Source organism: Gasterosteus aculeatus, chromosome 15 (genome assembly GCF_964276395.1).
Source record: "Gasterosteus aculeatus chromosome 15, fGasAcu3.hap1.1, whole genome shotgun sequence".
Lineage (NCBI taxonomy): Eukaryota > Metazoa > Chordata > Actinopteri > Perciformes > Gasterosteidae > Gasterosteus > Gasterosteus aculeatus.
The window spans coordinates 5,815,986-5,833,115 of NC_135703.1; the positions used below are offsets into that span (position 1 = coordinate 5,815,986).

General features: G+C 44.1%; 1 protein-coding gene across 1 annotated transcript; it reads right to left on the bottom strand.

Moving 5' to 3' along the window:
• Positions 1–13,209: 13,209 nt before the first annotated feature.
• LOC120825870 (uncharacterized) lies at positions 13,210–15,775 on the bottom strand. Its single transcript, XM_078089855.1, has 6 exons — positions 15,659–15,775; positions 14,953–15,023; positions 14,694–14,859; positions 14,338–14,493; positions 14,161–14,250; positions 13,210–14,020 (listed from the first exon to the last, which is right to left on the bottom strand). The coding sequence occupies exons 3-6, from the start codon at positions 14,847–14,849 to the stop codon at positions 13,802–13,804; spliced, it is 621 nt and encodes a 206-aa protein (XP_077945981.1). The 5' UTR covers positions 14,850–14,859; positions 14,953–15,023; positions 15,659–15,775; the 3' UTR covers positions 13,210–13,801.
• Positions 15,776–17,130: the final 1,355 nt, after the last annotated feature.

Sequence of the window (17,130 nt, forward strand, 5' to 3'; positions counted from 1 at the left end):
AGGCTGGTTTGGAGGGAGTTCGTTCTAGATCATTTTGTAAGACCCACACTGGTGACAGCAGCGCACACAGGCACAGTTAATATCGCAGCTCCCAAGCAAAGGTCAAGCGGGTCTGACCTTTGAGGCGGTCGAGTAGGCCGAGGCCTGTTTCAAAGTTCCTCTCTTTTCTGTCTGTCTCTCCCTCCTTGGCTCCGTGGTCATTAATCTTCCACACAGGTGCTGAGGACTCCTGACCCTCTGCTCCACTTCTTCCATCAGCACCACCACAGCTTCACACACCCAACCGCATTTCCTCCTTCCGACTTCTACGGCACCGCTTCATCTGGTTGGGGAACTTCACTCCTCAGAAGAACAGTTACACGCGTTTCATGTATCGTGTGGTAAATCTTTCCATGAATTAGCAGCAATAACTGTCAAAGTAAAAGTAGAAGTTGTCGGGTAACAAGTAACTTTTAAATGTAACTTAATGTACTGCAAGCATACTGAGTTACACCACTGCATAAAGCGATGCCAAAGGATTTCATGACTCGCAGCCGGACATCGCAGCTCCATCATGGAAGAAAGGCTGTTAATTATTAAAATACACTTCACCGCTTTCTCTTGTGAACCACAGTGTGATTGAGCTCTGGAAAAGCATGTTTTCTCCTGTTTCCGTGATTGTTGATGAAAGATGTCGTTCGGAGTATAACTTAATTTATCACACATGCCTTCAATCCACATATCATTCATGAATTTAGAGCACAGCTCGGTCAGATGGCCTTGCACAGTCAAAAGAGTTATGTCACACGTCAAACGTCCAGACACAGTTTGTCACAATAGTCACTTTGTCTGTCCAATATTTGGGGGATCAGTTTTCTTGCCATATAAGCAAAGTTATAAGTTAAAATAATGTATTTCACCATGTTGTTTTCAGCAAAAATCTTTCTGTCTCTCTGTCGGGTCTCCTGACATACAGACCTGTACTCTAGTGTGTCAGAAAGTATGACGCTAACGCGACACGACCAAGAGAACCACAGAGTTGTGAAGCCTCGGTTTCAGCAGAGGAAACTCGTCCACACAACAGCTGCACTGGCTGGCACAGCAACACACACACACACATAGACATTTACACGTTCTCACACCACACAGACGAACCCTTACAGTAACACGTGGATGCAGGTTTTTTTTTTTTCTTTCTTCATATGCAGCATCTCAGTAGGCACAGGCCCAAGGCAAAGGAAAACACAAATGTCAGTTCGGATGGGGAAAGGTTACAGCGAAGCCAAGTGCTCCATACTGTTAATTTGCTCCCCGGGGCCCAAAGAGAGTCAAGCAGCGGAGTGATTTGGCTCCGCTAACTTATGAGATACATCCAGAATACCAGCAGCCTGCAGCCATCTGAGAAGAAAAACACATTTGAGCAAAGAGCAGCTCCGTGACATGATCCGCACATGCACGGCAAGAGGGTTGGATTCGCGGGCTGCACGGGACTTTGTTGTGGAGTTTACGTGTTCTTCCCGTGACAGCGTGGCGTTTCCGTCCCTGGCTTCCTCCCACAGTCTAAAGACATGCAGCTGAAGTTAAGCGATGGCTCTTAATTGGCCGTGGGCGTGGATGAGCCTCAGCGGGTCGTCTGTCTCTCTGTGTCTCTGTGTGTCAGCGCTGACGAGCGGTTAAAAAAACGGACTGATGGATCTCCATGGCATCACAGTCAAACTGCGCACCTCAAGGAAATTCATATTTTGCAGAAAAGCAACATAAACAAAAAAAACATGAAACGCAAACACAATATGCACGTGAAACATTTTATCACTGTGAACACTTCATTTCGAGCGTGGTGGTGAAGCTCTAACACAAAGATTCAAGAAAACAAAAGAAATATCAGGCTGCTTAGGGAAGCAACAGGCTGTCCGAATTAGGACCCCTTATTGTACATTGGTTTATGAAGACACATTTGGAAGGCTGTACATCTAACCGAGAGGAAGTAGGTCATGTTCCCTGAGAAGCGGATGGTATGGATTTGATGGATTTAGCTTTCCATGCATCCGCTGTAAATGTCGGACAGAAAACGACTTAACTCGATGGAAAATCTGGCTTCTCACATTTAGATTTCAATACCATCAAAACATTAAAATGCACTGATATATGCACTTATTGTATAGCTTTTATACAAATTGACTTGACGGTTTTCATATCATTTTGCACAAAGCGTTGTCCCACATACTGTTAAATACGTACATCGAATATTTAAACAATGTATTGTACAAAAACACCATAAAACATTAAAATGAAAACCTCCACATTCCACCGTGAGCGTCCTCTTGGCGGCGGATGTGGTGGAAACGTGGTGTGTGTGTATTCCTGGTGGTCCCATCCAGACGGTGTGTCTGACTTTCAACGCGTCTCTCCTCCCCGTCTCGCTGAGGTCACCTCGTTGGTATCGCAAGCGCAGCAGTCACATTGTGCTTCAATGCAGACAGATTGCTTATAATAACCGTTAGAGACCTTTCATTTTTCCCTGTCAGCGGTTTGCAGGATAATTCTGGCACCCTTTAAGGATTCAACTCCCTTAATAGGAGGATAAAAATAAACAAGCTGGTTGTTGAAGCACTATATTGGGATGGCGTAATCCCATTTACAAGTCTGAACGCACTCCGGCCAATAAAATCAGACCCCAGCAACATTGTTACGTGTGGCGATTCTCGCCGTTTCTAAAAGAAGAAATGACTGAGTACTACGCGTTCAGAATGCCAGGATTTACTAAACGGATGAAACGTCACTTTCCAAATTTCATTACTGAAGAACGACAGGGAGAAATGCTCAGTCGATTCATACACCATATCAAATATTAGGTACATGTATTATTGCTTCAGCCATTGACCACTATGGCAACAGATTGCATTATAGGACGACTGGAAGTTAAGGCATCACTGTTTAAAAAAAGTCTATACACAAGCGGAGTGCTTTGATTCCTGCAGATTTGTTAGTTCACGTCCATCCGTTGGGTCACAACTGATCTGACATCAGCCTCACAACCACATCACATACTTATACAGTCTGTCGGTTTATCTCATTTCGTTTTTTTGTGTTCTGTTAAACGTAGATTGGAAATATGGGTGTGCCATGAAACATAAATACGCAAAGACATTAAGGATTAGGTAAATTAATCAAGAGATAAAAGTTTGATAAGAGAACGGTACAAAAAGGTGATGCATGAAAACAGAATACAAAGCATTGTAGGGGGGAGATAGAAAGAGTTGGGAAAATTAATCAACAGAGGCTGAAGGACAGAGGTTGAAGGAGTAAACTAATGTCGGTTTCTGTCGCCAGTGAGACGGACATTTAAAAACAGCCACAGATCAATATCTTTGTTGATAAGATCCATCCATTACTGTCTCCAAAGTTCAACACGTTTACTTCTGCTCTCTGATTAAAACCGCTCGTTGCTCAATCAAACATATCTACACCTTTTTATTAGCAGTGGCAAAAGGTAAATATTTACCCGTGCACGTCGATGACTTGTGACGATAATGTTGGCGTTCACTTAGATGCGGCCACTGTGGCAAAAAATGAAATGGAAATGAGTGACGTTAATGCAAGGGCTCTATTTATCCCGTCTCCTATACTCTCTTTATGAATCCAATATTTCTAATTTACCACCGTCCAGGAAAAGTGACACAAGAAGCCATAAATTCCCTTCTAATTCCAAATAATTCCGATTACATGGACGAGTAGTTTTCAATCAGAAAGATAATCTGGATGATAGATGGTGGGATAATTGGCTGTCTCTGGCACGTAAATATTGTGTCGTTCTATTAATCTTGCCGAATGAAGTGTCAAGCTGTCACTCATTCGTCAAACCGAATTAGGAAATATAACGAATAAATAAATGCACGCGGGCTGGCAGTGACTGTGTGTGTTTTTGTGTACGTGTGTGTGTGTGTGTGAGGAAAGCAGGCGTCTGAGTCGAACCGCGAGGCGGCAACGAGAGACGATGAGTAAGTTAGAAAGCCGGAGAGAAACGACAAAAGGGAGTAAAAAGGAAACGCGAGGTTGGAAAGACAGAACTCTCAGTTCTACCTCCCCAAATGATCAGTATTATGCGTCTTAAAGCGTCGCTGTCTAACAATACGCTGCACTTAATCTCGCCAAAGGCGCTTTTATCAGGATGGATACCTTCAAAATTACATTGTCTTTTCAGTCCCTGCGTCCATATCTGTCACATGTCAAAGGCAACTAGAGTCGCTGAATATTTTACCTATCGGGTGAATAGCTGAGGTTGTTTTGGGCCTCAGAGGAAGAAAGGCCATTTGTTCAAATGAGCCCACAAGGAAACTTTCAATTTATTTTGATAATGTGTAGTAAATGTTGTCCTTATAACTGAAAGCAGACTCGAAGGAAAAGCCGATTGGGAATTTGATACATTTTATATTTATAATGAAGGAGATCAGTCAAGAGGTGATAAATATCTTATCTACTCTTTAAACCTGTAGGACAGGAAGATAAAAAAAATCAAGCAGTGACATCCTCCTAATTTAATTTATAAAGATCATAATTAACGACCCACAGGCTGCGGGAGACCCCATTTCAGACTGGAGACAGAAAGGGCCTCGGCTATGAGGATAACGATGAAGTTTTCATTGAATTCTGAATTAAATCTCAAATATCAGTAATTTCACAGAAAAGGTCAGCTCTAATGGAGCTCCTCCCTGCCTGTTTTATATATCACATTTCTCTTGAAGGAGCCCACCACCTCGGAGCCACGTGGACCGCTAATTGTGGCCGGTTAATTAATGAAACCATCAGGTGTTTGGAAAGGCAAACAAAGAGCCGGGCTCTCCTAAATCATCTGTGCCCTTCGACACGGTTATTATCCAGCTGCAGGTGAACCCGAGCCTTGACGCATGGCAGATTAGATCTTCTCAGAGGATGGGCCGTCCATTTATCTGCCTGATAAACTCAGAGCCTCTCTCCATTTTCAATCATCAGAAAGGAAATGAGATTAACAATCTAATGATGCCGGCACACACACACACACACACACACACTCACTCACGCACAAAACAATAGTCATAAGCAAATGTCCATTTATCGTCGTTTTGATTATGAGCACATGCGGGGAAAAGGCATCTTCAGTGATGTATGATCAAATTATTGTTTATGACGTTTCAGAAAACATGGAGCTGTTTTTTATTTGACGGATCTCATTCTCTGAGTTTCAATCGTACTGTTAAATCACACAGGGAGGCTCCACAGAGGTCCGGGCTTGTTGTTTCCCCTCTCCCCCGTACCTTAGACCTAAATTTACGTTGCCCCCCCTCCCTTGCCCCCACGTCAGCCCCTCCCCCGCCGTCCCTGACACGCATAGCAAACATCCTGGCCCCCGTAAAGCTGACATCTTCACTAAACTATGCTAACAAGGCCGTGGTGATTTGTATATGCACAGCCCGCTGCCTCGTGCTTGTTGGGGGGGGGGGGTTGGGTTGACGTAGAATAAAGCAGGCGGGGTGGAGGGTCAGGTGGGGCAGCACCACGCGTGCTGTGAGGGCAACTTATCAAAGCCGCCGCCGCTTGCAAAGGTTGCACGGCGAAGCCAAACACATATGTGGGCGAACCAAAAACGGCACATCAGAGGGTTCACAGGGTGCGAGGTGACAGAGGAGGCGAAGCCGGGCTCGAGAGAGCAGGCCGGGGAACGTTGCAGCTCCCTGATTCCTCGCGGCGTTATGGATTTATAGACCTCGGGCTGAATGGTCGGTGCAGGTGCAGAGCACAGACAACTGCTCCGCTCCGCCGATGCAATATATCACCGGGCAACAACCAACACGAACAACACGTGTCATTTAGGGCCGCGTCTTTAGAAAGTGATGAGCTTCAATGGCCAGGACAGTGCAATCAAGTTTGGGGTTTGGATGGTGTTCGCATTATTAATGACAACTGAGGAATTCATTAGTTTTGTTTTCATCACGTGAAGTAGACAAAAATATATATAGATATATTCTGAAATATTGTTGTATCTCTTTTTTTATGTATTATATATATATATATATATATATATATAGACGTGGAGGTTTAGCATATTTGAGGGAAGTGAGAAGAGCATCACCACAGTCTTAGACCAGACACTGCTTATAATTAAAACATACTTCTATTTTAGTTAGCTGGGATTGACTCCAGCCCCCCCGGCGACCCTGTATGACGAATAAGCGGTTTGAAGTTCTATTTTTATCTGCGCAGAAATGATATTCATGACAGTGATCCTAAAAAACCTTTATAAACAGCAGGATCTTTTGCAATACAGTGCATTATCACTGGGCTCGTGTCCTCCACACTAGCATGGCTCAGGACTCGGGTCTTTCATTTATTTGAACTTCTACATATAGCTGTGGTGCTGCTACTTTTACTTAATCAAAATAGCAAAGTATCAACATCAAAAAATCAAACATTTTTTTTCAGATTGTTTGCTTTAAGATATACTTAAATAACTCACATTAAAAGTGCTCATTCTGCAGAACCATCAAACCATGTTAAATTCTTTCTTTTTAAATGTGATTAAATTAAATTAAATAATCACATAAGTTACCACAGTATTTACACTCTCAGAAAAAAGGAATAGTTGTCCTTTGAGGTTGGATTGATTGACACCAGGATTAACTTTGTTTGTTCTTATACTGTACTTATAAGATAGAATATAGTCAATAGCATGTCCAAGGTCAGTCCACTGCAAAATGTGTTGTCTCAATTGTTCTTTTTTCAAATATAAAAAAAAAAAAAAAACATCCCAGAACCGCTCAGAGGGTTCGTCCATTTATTTCTTTTACCCCGGGTGAACTTTAGACCGCCTTGGCCACCGTGTTCTTCTCAGGGCGATCCCTCTCTCTCTGACTGTGAACATCTCTTTCGCCGTCTCTCCTCCGGTCCTCCTGCCCGGGGTCAGCGGGTAGAGAGTCGGTGGAAGTGAACGAGAGAGCGCCTGATCTCCTGCGAGCGATGCTGTCAGCGTGGCCCTGAGCGGGCTGTGTGGAGCTTCTGTCAGAGGGTGTCACATTTCCACGGCCCACACTGCGGCCCTCTGTCCTGCCCGTGGCTGGATCTCAATGGACCCTTTGACGGGCCTTTCATCGCGCACCTTTCCGCAGAGCACGGGGGCCCGCGTGGGGTTCGCGTCGCACAACACCTGGCAAGGGTATGCAAAAACCGCGTGCGCGAGAGACGACAAAACAAAAGCCACTCTGTCAAACGTTTATTGGAAATTAATTTCCTCTAGCCCATCTTTTTGCATTCATAAAACACAGGACGGAAGAGAACGGGACGATGTGGGGCTCGGACGTGTGCTGTCACAGGAGATACGACTGGGCATCATGGTATTATGTGTGAGCACAAAAATCTACAAAAAACCACACGCAGCTAAGAGAGTACTGCAACCTGGACAGTTCATCCCAGGTGTTATCTTACCTGGACCTCTCCAGTTCCCATACACCTGTTTTCCACGCAGGTCCCTTCTGCTACTGTGCCTCTGCCCCGCGCGCGCTACGCCAACCAACCAACCCCCCGGGTTCATCCTCTTCCTCCCTTATCTGCAGTTCAAAGCCTGTTGACTGAACTATCTCCGGACGGTGGGAGAGAAAGGAAACGGCTGTCGGCGGCCCTTCGGTGAGCTGGAGGGAAACAATTCTCTTGACATCCCGCTCGGTTAAACCGGTCTTCTCGGGATAGGGAGCGGGGAGAGAGGACACGTCAGCGTCCTGCAACGGGTTCAACGTTTCCTCTCGGGTGGAGCGGTGTCACGAGATAGTGGACGTTCGCAGCGGAAGCTGTCGTCCCGGGTTTGAGTGGCCACAGAGGGAGGCTTGACTGAGGTGGTGAGAGGCGAGAGGTGCCGGGGGCCAAACCCACACGGGGACGGAGGGCCACAAGATGTCTACTGCCACACGGCCAGTGGCAGTGAAGTAGATCTTTCGATATGCTGCCTTTCGATTACAATAATTCAGCTGCTACCTGTATTTTATGCCTGTTATGATCCAAGATTTCCTCTTCATGCCTTGGCCAATAGTCTTGTATTGGTATGTGAAAAAATAGGTATGTTTGGCGTCTATTTTTCAGAGAAATACAGCATTTTCTTTAGCTACATTGTCATTTGTGTTATAACTATTATTACCGGCCTGGACTGAAGCATTTAAAAAAAAACACACATTTAAACTGCCAACACCTACGAGGCGAGTCAGCATACACATTTTACCGCCATATGGCTCCGCCCTCAACTACAGTATGGCCTGTTAGATACAGTTGATTTAAAGAAGCCCAAGTCCTCCACATCCACATAGAACCCCACCCCCCCCCCCCCCCCCCCCGGCCCCCTCGTCCGTCTTGGCTCTCTGGCACACAAGGTCATCCCCTAGCCAGTCACGACACTCCAATTAAGGCGACTGATGGACGCAGCTAATTGGTTGGATTTATAACCTCCTTTTATTATGCTTTATGAGGAAGGCAAGTGGAGGGCATTACCATTTATAGGCCCCCGGCTCCATGCTGGATCACTGTCATCCACTGCTGTCCGGCCGGACCACTGAATACTGCAGCAGCCCGAGCAGCTCCAGCCGGGACGTCTAAGTGTCTCCGCGCCCGATCCTGTTTCAGATTTTGATGTGATTTGAGGGCAAAAACTAAATGACGAACAAACTCAAAGTCAAATATGTAGTGGAAACTGTAAAGAGGTTGAAATATAAAGTGAAAGGGGAGTGTGTGGGGGGGGGGGTTAAGGTATGGTGAAGAATGGAGGGAGGCTCCACGGCGCAGGAAGGCAGTAGAAGACAGGCAGGGCTCCCGTAATGAGTGTGTGGTTATTGATTGTATTGTCAGGGTGGCTGACCAGGGCCCCGTGTGCTGCGGGCCCCAGTCCATCTGTGGACAATGCAGTCAGTTACAGCTCACTGCTCCGTCTAATAAAGAGCAGGCAGATTGATGTCACCAGTATGGTTGAACCCTACCTAACACTCACCAGCAACACGCTGCGTACACACACACACACACACACACTCGTGAAGCAGGGTATTTTTTATCTAAAAGATTCTTCTGCCTTTCGACACCTTGGCTGTATGATATTGCAGTAATGCTGATAAATGAAAAATAATAAACCACATAATACATTCGAGCGTGTTGCCACACTGAAAGACACACACGCGTTACGTGGACTTTCTTTTAGTGTGAACGGCTTTCCAGGAGCAGCTTTCCTGTGGGTACATCTACGGCCTTCTGAGAACACGCTACTTTTTCCACTCGGTATACAAATCCAATACAACAGTGACTTCACGTGACAGCGGTTGGCATTCCTAACTGGCAGCCTTTCAGGTCACGGCCCTCGTACAAAGGAGGTAATGAAGGCTCTGTGTTCTCTGCTGGTTGAAGTTGCCTCCTTCAAGAGGAAGTAAGCGCCTCCATCGAACATTTGGCTGCACCCGAGACCCGTGGCCTCAGCGGCAGCACGAGCGATTACTCCTGTGCAGCCAGCCAAAACACAAAAATCAATAAACAATCTCAACGTTTCTGAGGGCCTTTCGTCAGACTTAATAAATGTCTCAATCCACTGTTATGACTTCATTTTGCTTTAACGTCTCCTTCATGTGCATCTTTTGCTGATCAATTAGAGAATGGAGGGGGCCCGTCCTGTCACAACACCTGCACCTGCATCCGCTGCTGCTGCACACACAAGCAGCCCCACAGACGCACAAACAGACCCACAAAGAGACCCAAGCACAACTGCTATTTTAAAAACGGCTCATTCGTGGCCGTGCAGTCAGCTCCTCTCAGCTTATGCTATGTCTCACGTCCTTTCGTTTGACTGTCCTATCTTGTCCCAATTGAAGGGCGGGTGTGTGTGTGTGCGCGTGAGGCCACAAACGCGTTGTGTAAAGTGTGCAGGAGGAGCAGCATTTCCAGGCCGTCAGCGGAGACGACGGCCACATAGCGTCTTCCTCTTGCAGGCTGCTCCTGCTGTCACGGCGTCTAATCCGGGTGCGGCGAGGATGACAGGTGAGGGGTGCCGGAGGCCCCCCCCGCCCCCCTTCCCCCAACCCCTCCCTCCCCCGGCCTGTGACTGGAAGCACCGGGAGAATTTTTCACATGCCTCCCTCCCGTTGTCTCCCATCGATTCTGCCACTTCCCATCATTGTCAATCAGCAACGGCAGACTCTCCTCCGCGGCGGGGATCAGGAGAGCAAGGCGCGGCGCGCCCGCAGGGCCACTTCACCGGGGCGGGAGAGGGGCCACCAGGGCCACCGGGGCCCCCCCCCCCTTCTCAAGAGGCTGCCTGGGCAGGACGCCACGGCTAAAGCTGAAACCGTTTGCCTCAGAACACCCAAAGCACGCGGCCGAGAGGCACAGAGGGGTGAAACCTCAGGAGCGGCTTTGTGTCGACAAAAGGAGCAGCTGTCGACGGTTGGGGGGGGGGGGGGGGGGGGGAAGGGGCGATGCTGCTCCCTCGGATGTGACCGCCTCGTTAGAAAAAACGACATAATAACAATGACAGGAATAATGGAACGGAAGTGAAGCACCTTTCCTGGAGGTTAACGGAAGGTTTGGGAGGTGGCTGCTCCGTGAGTGAGCTTCCAGTGTGGCCACGCGGGCCCCTCCCCCCCCCGGTGGCCCCTGACCCTGAGCGGGGTGCGGTCGCGTTCTGGTCGTGTCGAGCCGGCCCACCGCGCGGCGGCGGTTTTCCTGCCCCGGAGATTGATGGGCGCTGTGCCCTCCCTCCCCGCGCTGTAAAAGATTATCCGCTCACCCGCTGGAAACAAAGCTGTGATGGAAATTCGTCTCGCATCATCAGCAACAAAATATCTACACGGTGAAGCGGGAGTCTCTCATTTTTCATGGGCTATATATTAAATAAAAAAAGGGCATTAGAGAAAAAAGGGAAGGGGGTTGGTCTGAGTGATAGCACTAGTTAGTTCTTTTTTTTTTTTAAATGGGCCACTTGAATCAGGGAGATTATACGGTTTTTATTGGCTGTCAGGAAACACAACTTTCTGCGTACTTCACCCGCTGAAGCTCGTAACGCTCTGATTAGAATGCCAGCAGAGATGAAAAGGGATGGTGCTGGTGTGAAGACGTGGGGAAAAGAAGCAGGACAAGCGAAGATGCCCCTGGAATTTACTCGCGCTCAAACACACAAGAGGACCGACGCACACAGAGTGAAAGAACAGCCGGCACACAAAGCTCCACACAGGATTTATACACCGAGTTTCACAAGTCAGATCTGGTGTCAGAGACTCAACCGTGCCTCATCTGAACTGGATACATGGCACACATCAATAGGAGCGTTATCTCCCGCTAAGTGAATATTGCATTGAGCTGATATGTGATATTTGAATTTCCCATTAGGGCGGAATGTGAGTCTGCGTGAAAGAAGAAAAGAAAAGAAAAAAGCTCAGTGATGCTTGCGTGAATGGAAAGCTTGCTTCACAGCTGCAGCGTGTCACGGTGGTGATAAGGATGAAGTGATGGAGGGAGACTCCTGAGGGGGGGGACTGGTAACCAAACTGACTGCTGCTACACACTGGGTCACCTACACGGGATCTTCCCAGACTCAACCTGATCACTGTGATCGTCTCCAGACGATTGAAATCGGCCCTCAAATTGACTTGAAACACTCCAGTCTATTCACATCTGTCAATTTGTCCGAACTCGGCTTTTCTCCATTTGCCAGCGTGGAGAGAAGAGAGAGAGAGAGAGAGAGAGAGAGAGAGAGAGAGGGACACGTCAAACTCCCAAACATGACAGAGCTGGCTCTTTGTGACGAGAGGAAGCCATTGATTTTTCCTCCATTTCACCATCAATCTGGGGGGAGAAGAGGAGGCCGTTGGTGCTCAGACAGCTGATGATGTGATTTGTAACCGTGGGCCACGGCAGTGAGCCGAGACGCTCAACGCGAGGCGCAGCGACCACCGCCGTCTTCTGCATTCAGTCACAGGTTTACCAGCGGGGGCCTAACGACGAGCTCCGTCTGCCGAAGGGAGTCGCTTCTCCGTCAGCCACAGTAAAATGTGTGTTCAACAGGACAAAAGTAAAGTGTAAAGATCTGATGGGGGGCCACTTCAACGTGAACCTTCGCTCTCTCATCGGTTCAGCCGTTCGTTCTTTTCACCCAGTATTTGGGTTACATACTGTAGCTCAAGGTAAATGACTTTTTTTGTCCCACCAAACTTGTTTCAGTGCAGATATAGTCCATTTTTTATCACATATAAAGTTTTGCACCTTTGTGGCAGCGCCAGAGGCAGGTGACAGAGTTCAATCCACGAGGTCACCTCTGGGGTCAGACTGAAGCATCTGGATGCTGGATGGATTGCCATGACATTTTTCTCATATTCACAAGACTATGAAATCCAATGATATGTCCTCCTGCTTGTTTTCTATTTTGTATATTTTTTATTTAAATGTCTTACAATATACCCCTCAGTACATTCTAACCCTTAGTGAACTCTTTACTTCTCATCTAGCTCCATATTAATAACGTACGCACGTGTACAGACCATCAGCTGTGCCTTTTGTTTGGCACTATTAAGCACATGTTTACATATTAACTAATTAAAAAATAATTAACAATAAACCACTATGAGCTAACTTGACTACGGCATTCAGCTCAAAGCATCGTTGTTCCTGAGACAATCACAGCTGGACTTTAGTCTTGTTTCTTGGTTTAGCGGTTTTCACTCGATCTGATATTTCCTGGGAAAAGGACTTAAAACAAGCTGTAGCACTCAATGGGATGCGATGAGCTGTGCACAAGTATACATTTAAAATGTCGTTATGAAAGTCACAGTATAACATGGAAATGTATGTAATGTAAGTACACTGAAAAAAATCTAACATTGGCTCAAATTAGAAAAATTGAGGTAATCGATCACAACTAATATTCTAGTGTTATACAATATAAATAATTCATTTGATTTGACCTGAAATATTTAACTTCGTGTAAACCCATTTCTGAAGGTTGAACCAAAGCAATTATTTCAGATTTTCCTAAATTAAAATAAATACATTGGTTTTATTGCTTAATGTAAATAATCTACTTTGTTAAACCTGATTATTTTAAATTCATTTAAACAACTTTTGAATATCGGAGAAAACTATTTTTTTAAGTTGTCTCAAATAAAAATTTAAAGTGATACTTTAATATTTATAGACCTGAATTAAAAAAAGATATTTTAATACATTTTGATTTAAACTCAGAAGCCATTCCTTTTCAACACATTTATTGTTGAATGAACATTTTTTTCAACATAGTCCCACCTTAAAAACAGTCCTTCTCAATGATGTTGTTTCCCCTCAAATACAACAGCAACATCTCATTGTATTAACATAAACCAGTGCTTCTCAACCATCACATCTCAAACACAAACAGTAATGAAGACATGCATTTTCAAGTAAACCAACAGCATTTGGGAACATTTTTCTCACTGAACAGTGACCATTTGAAAATGCAATGTAATACAGTCAGAGAGGAATTATTCCTTAAAATCAAAAGTGATGTGTGTGAACGTCATCAGTTCCATAACTTGCAAACGAGTGAGGTAGCTCCTGATCCTCTTGGTCAGAAAATCCTGCAATAAACAAATCAGTGCTCTCCAGCACAATACCCACTTGTGCCTGTGAAACCTTAGGCAGATTCTTTTGTCCATACTGTAGCAGAAATGTAGTTGTGCAAGTGTTTCAAACACCAACCCCAGATAAAACGGTACAAAGTCTTGGTTGTAGAAATGCCATTAAATTAGGCCTAACAGTGGAACTCTACTGTGCCTACTCTTGGCTGCCAAGCTGGGTACTCAGCCTATGAATTTTTTTCACCAAGCTTCATCAGGACCTTTTGCACAAACTCAAGGGTATAGTGCATATTTTTGGGATATTTCATGTTGAGAACATAGGTGAGCCCGAAGAACATAGCAACAGCCGTTGCTATTGTGGGCACCTCTCTGAGGACCTCTGTTCCGTCAATGACGATTTTAATGTCCTCGTTTCCACTGACGATTACCATGGCTGCTTCATTTTCCTGCACACACAAAAAAACAAGAAATGAGGACAATTGGAAAGAACATTTCCTGAAGACAATGCATGTCAATGCTGAACATCATTGTTGAAGCAAAGTTGGTATATAGATATTGTTTGTGTTAGTGAGGGAGATGCCCTTACCTGGCAGTCTTTAATGAGATGATGAAGAGGTTCACCCAGGTAGATCAAAGATTTGAAGATGCACTCTCTTCTAATTGTGATGTCCACGGTCTGAGGAAATATAGGTATTAATAAAAGCACATACACACCAACTATTCAACTATGGATCGCATTAAGAACCAATTCATAAATAGATACCTCATCTAAAACCTGCAAAGTTGCCTTGGTCAGCTCTTTCACACGCCCTCCCTTGCTCCTGATGACCTCCAGCAGTTTTGACGTGTGCTTGTCCAACTGCGCTAAGAACTTTGTCTCCAAGGGTACTGTTGTCACCCGCATGAACTCAGCATTAATCTGGAGAAACAATAACAGAGCACGCAGAAAGAACTTTTAAAAAGTGTATTAAATAAATTCTCCTCTGAAAAGACCAAAGTTTTTAAGGTTAAAAAAATCATCTTTCATGAATGCTCATGAACACCATTGGTATTAACAAATATATTAAGTCCCTCTCCTCGCAAAAATAGGCTTACAGTGCCTTGCATCTGAAAACATACCTCCTCCATCTGAAAAAGTGCTGGCCATCTTGTCAACATGTCTTCAATGCTCGGCTGCTTATGCACTATTTCTTGTCTACGGTATCCAAACGTCTTTGCCATCTTTTCTTTTATTGTTTGACGGTTGTTGTTTTTCTGTAGTTTACACTTCCACATACATGGATAACTGAGGAAAAATAAAAAGGCAGAGGAAAGGACGGTTTTAGGAGAGTGATCTAATTATCACAAATACACTCATGATATTGTACTCAGAACTTACTACAATAAGATGAGGGACTTCCAAACTGGTGGTTGCACAGCAGGAACACAGTGGATCTTGTGGCAGCTCTCCTTAAATTAAGAGAAAAAAACGTTTTAATGATGGATATTCTCAATGTTACATGAACTACATCTTAATACAGTTTAAAAATGACAAAACATTATTATGCCTTCTGTTCTTTTTAAATCGGATTTACTATGCCTATGAAATAAAATACCTGAAAAGACATTATTTAAGTTGCTTCATTATTACACAGGTCAGTTTAGCTTTACCAAAACGAGAAAATACAGCACAGTAAGCAATAACACGTGCTAACGCCGTGTATAGTGTTAGCTAGCTAGTTAGCCACGTACTAACGCCATGTATAGTGTTAGCTAGATAGTTAGCTACGATGCTAACGCCGTGTATAGTGTTAGCTAGCTAGTTAGCCACGTGCTAACGCCGTATATAGTTTTAGCTAGGTAGTTAGCTACGCGCTAACGCCGTATATACGCTTTTCAGAATGTAAACGTCGACTGGAACACTGCCGCCATCTGCTCCCACCTCACTCGCCTCCCTCCCGAACGGCGAACCCCCTCCCCCCAGCGCCAACCCTAGCCGCACGATTAATTGCCCACAAAAGCAAATACTTAAGACACTTAGACAGACACTTTGTCTGCGGGCTAACATTTTCGCCCAGTCATCTTTAAAAATCGTAATGACTTACCTTAACGTTACCAAAATGCCGTGGGGTCTGATATTTTTCACAACGTCTTCTGCAATGGAAGATTGAGGTGGAAATAAGTTTCCGCCAGAACTTTTTAAAAAATGCGCATGCGCGAATCACTCAATCTAATAAAAATGCTTTGATTAAAATAAAAAAAATCAGTTTGGTGCCTTGCTATCAGTTTACATTGTAGTAAAGTAAAATATTCAATTAAACCCTAACCCATAAATAAAAAAGTTTAGTTTAATAGAGCAAAGTAATTTTTTTTATTCATTGGAATGAAAAAAAACACATTAAATGAACAACAGCTTTGTTACGCTTTTTTCAGTGTATATTGTGCCATAAATTTCATAATAAATGGTACAGTTTGTAACAGTTTTTATTTACTGCGCCATCAAACGTGTTTGTTTCTTGGTCGTATCAAAATCATACTACTACTAAGTGTCTAAAAAAAGTCATGATACAATATGTCAATTCAACTAAAAATTGTTGTTTAAAGTATTTCATATTAAAAAGGGATAAATATAATATAGTATGAAAAAAAAAACGTTTTATTTTACTAAAACTATCTAACAATTTTTTAATGCAATAAATGCCCTTAAAATATATTAATATATTATGGCCTAAAACTTGTAGTCTGGTAAGTAATAAGGATTAAGTTAAATAAGAGTCTCGTTATTGTCCCAGTAATGTATGCTATGAACAAAGTAATACAGAGGAATTTAATATTACATTAAAAAGTCAGACTGAAGACTGTTATGAGATTTCATGTTACAGTCACATACAGATAGTATATGTCATAAAAAGTCTTCCTTTAGTGTGTCATAGAAAGTTTGCAAAGAAACTTTTAATATACTATCTCATACAAATACAAAAGAAGGTGTATATAAATAAGTTACAGTAGGTCATAAGAATGTAATTCCAACTCCTTTATTGCCATCTCCACAATATACAGGAGCAGTGGCGCCCTCAATGCTATTACACCACATATAAAAAGAAGATTAAATACTGCCAAATCAAAATATAGGGGTGAAATATCTCAAATGTAAAGTAGTCCAAGGCCTTATACAGGACTACACACCTCAAATCCGCCCTCATTTTCACCTAAACTACACGCGCATGTTCTGCTGTGACAATATCGAATGACAAAATACGTGCGACAGACACGAGAGATGGATCCACAGAAACATGAACATCCGGCAAAGTACCCAAAACCACTGACCAGTGCTCACGGTTCGTACAATGTTCTGTAACTATGAGATTCACGGAGCAAAACAAACCGGCGTGTGCAGCAATCACCCCAACGCCACCAATAGAAGAAGAACACGCACTTACTTACTTTACTTTAGTTACTTATAAGATAAAATCATGTTCACTTATTCACTGCACATATCTTTCGGTACTTGAAATATATCCTTCAGGTTTTTCTTTTTAAGAATACTTGTGACATAGAAAAATGACATCACACTGTC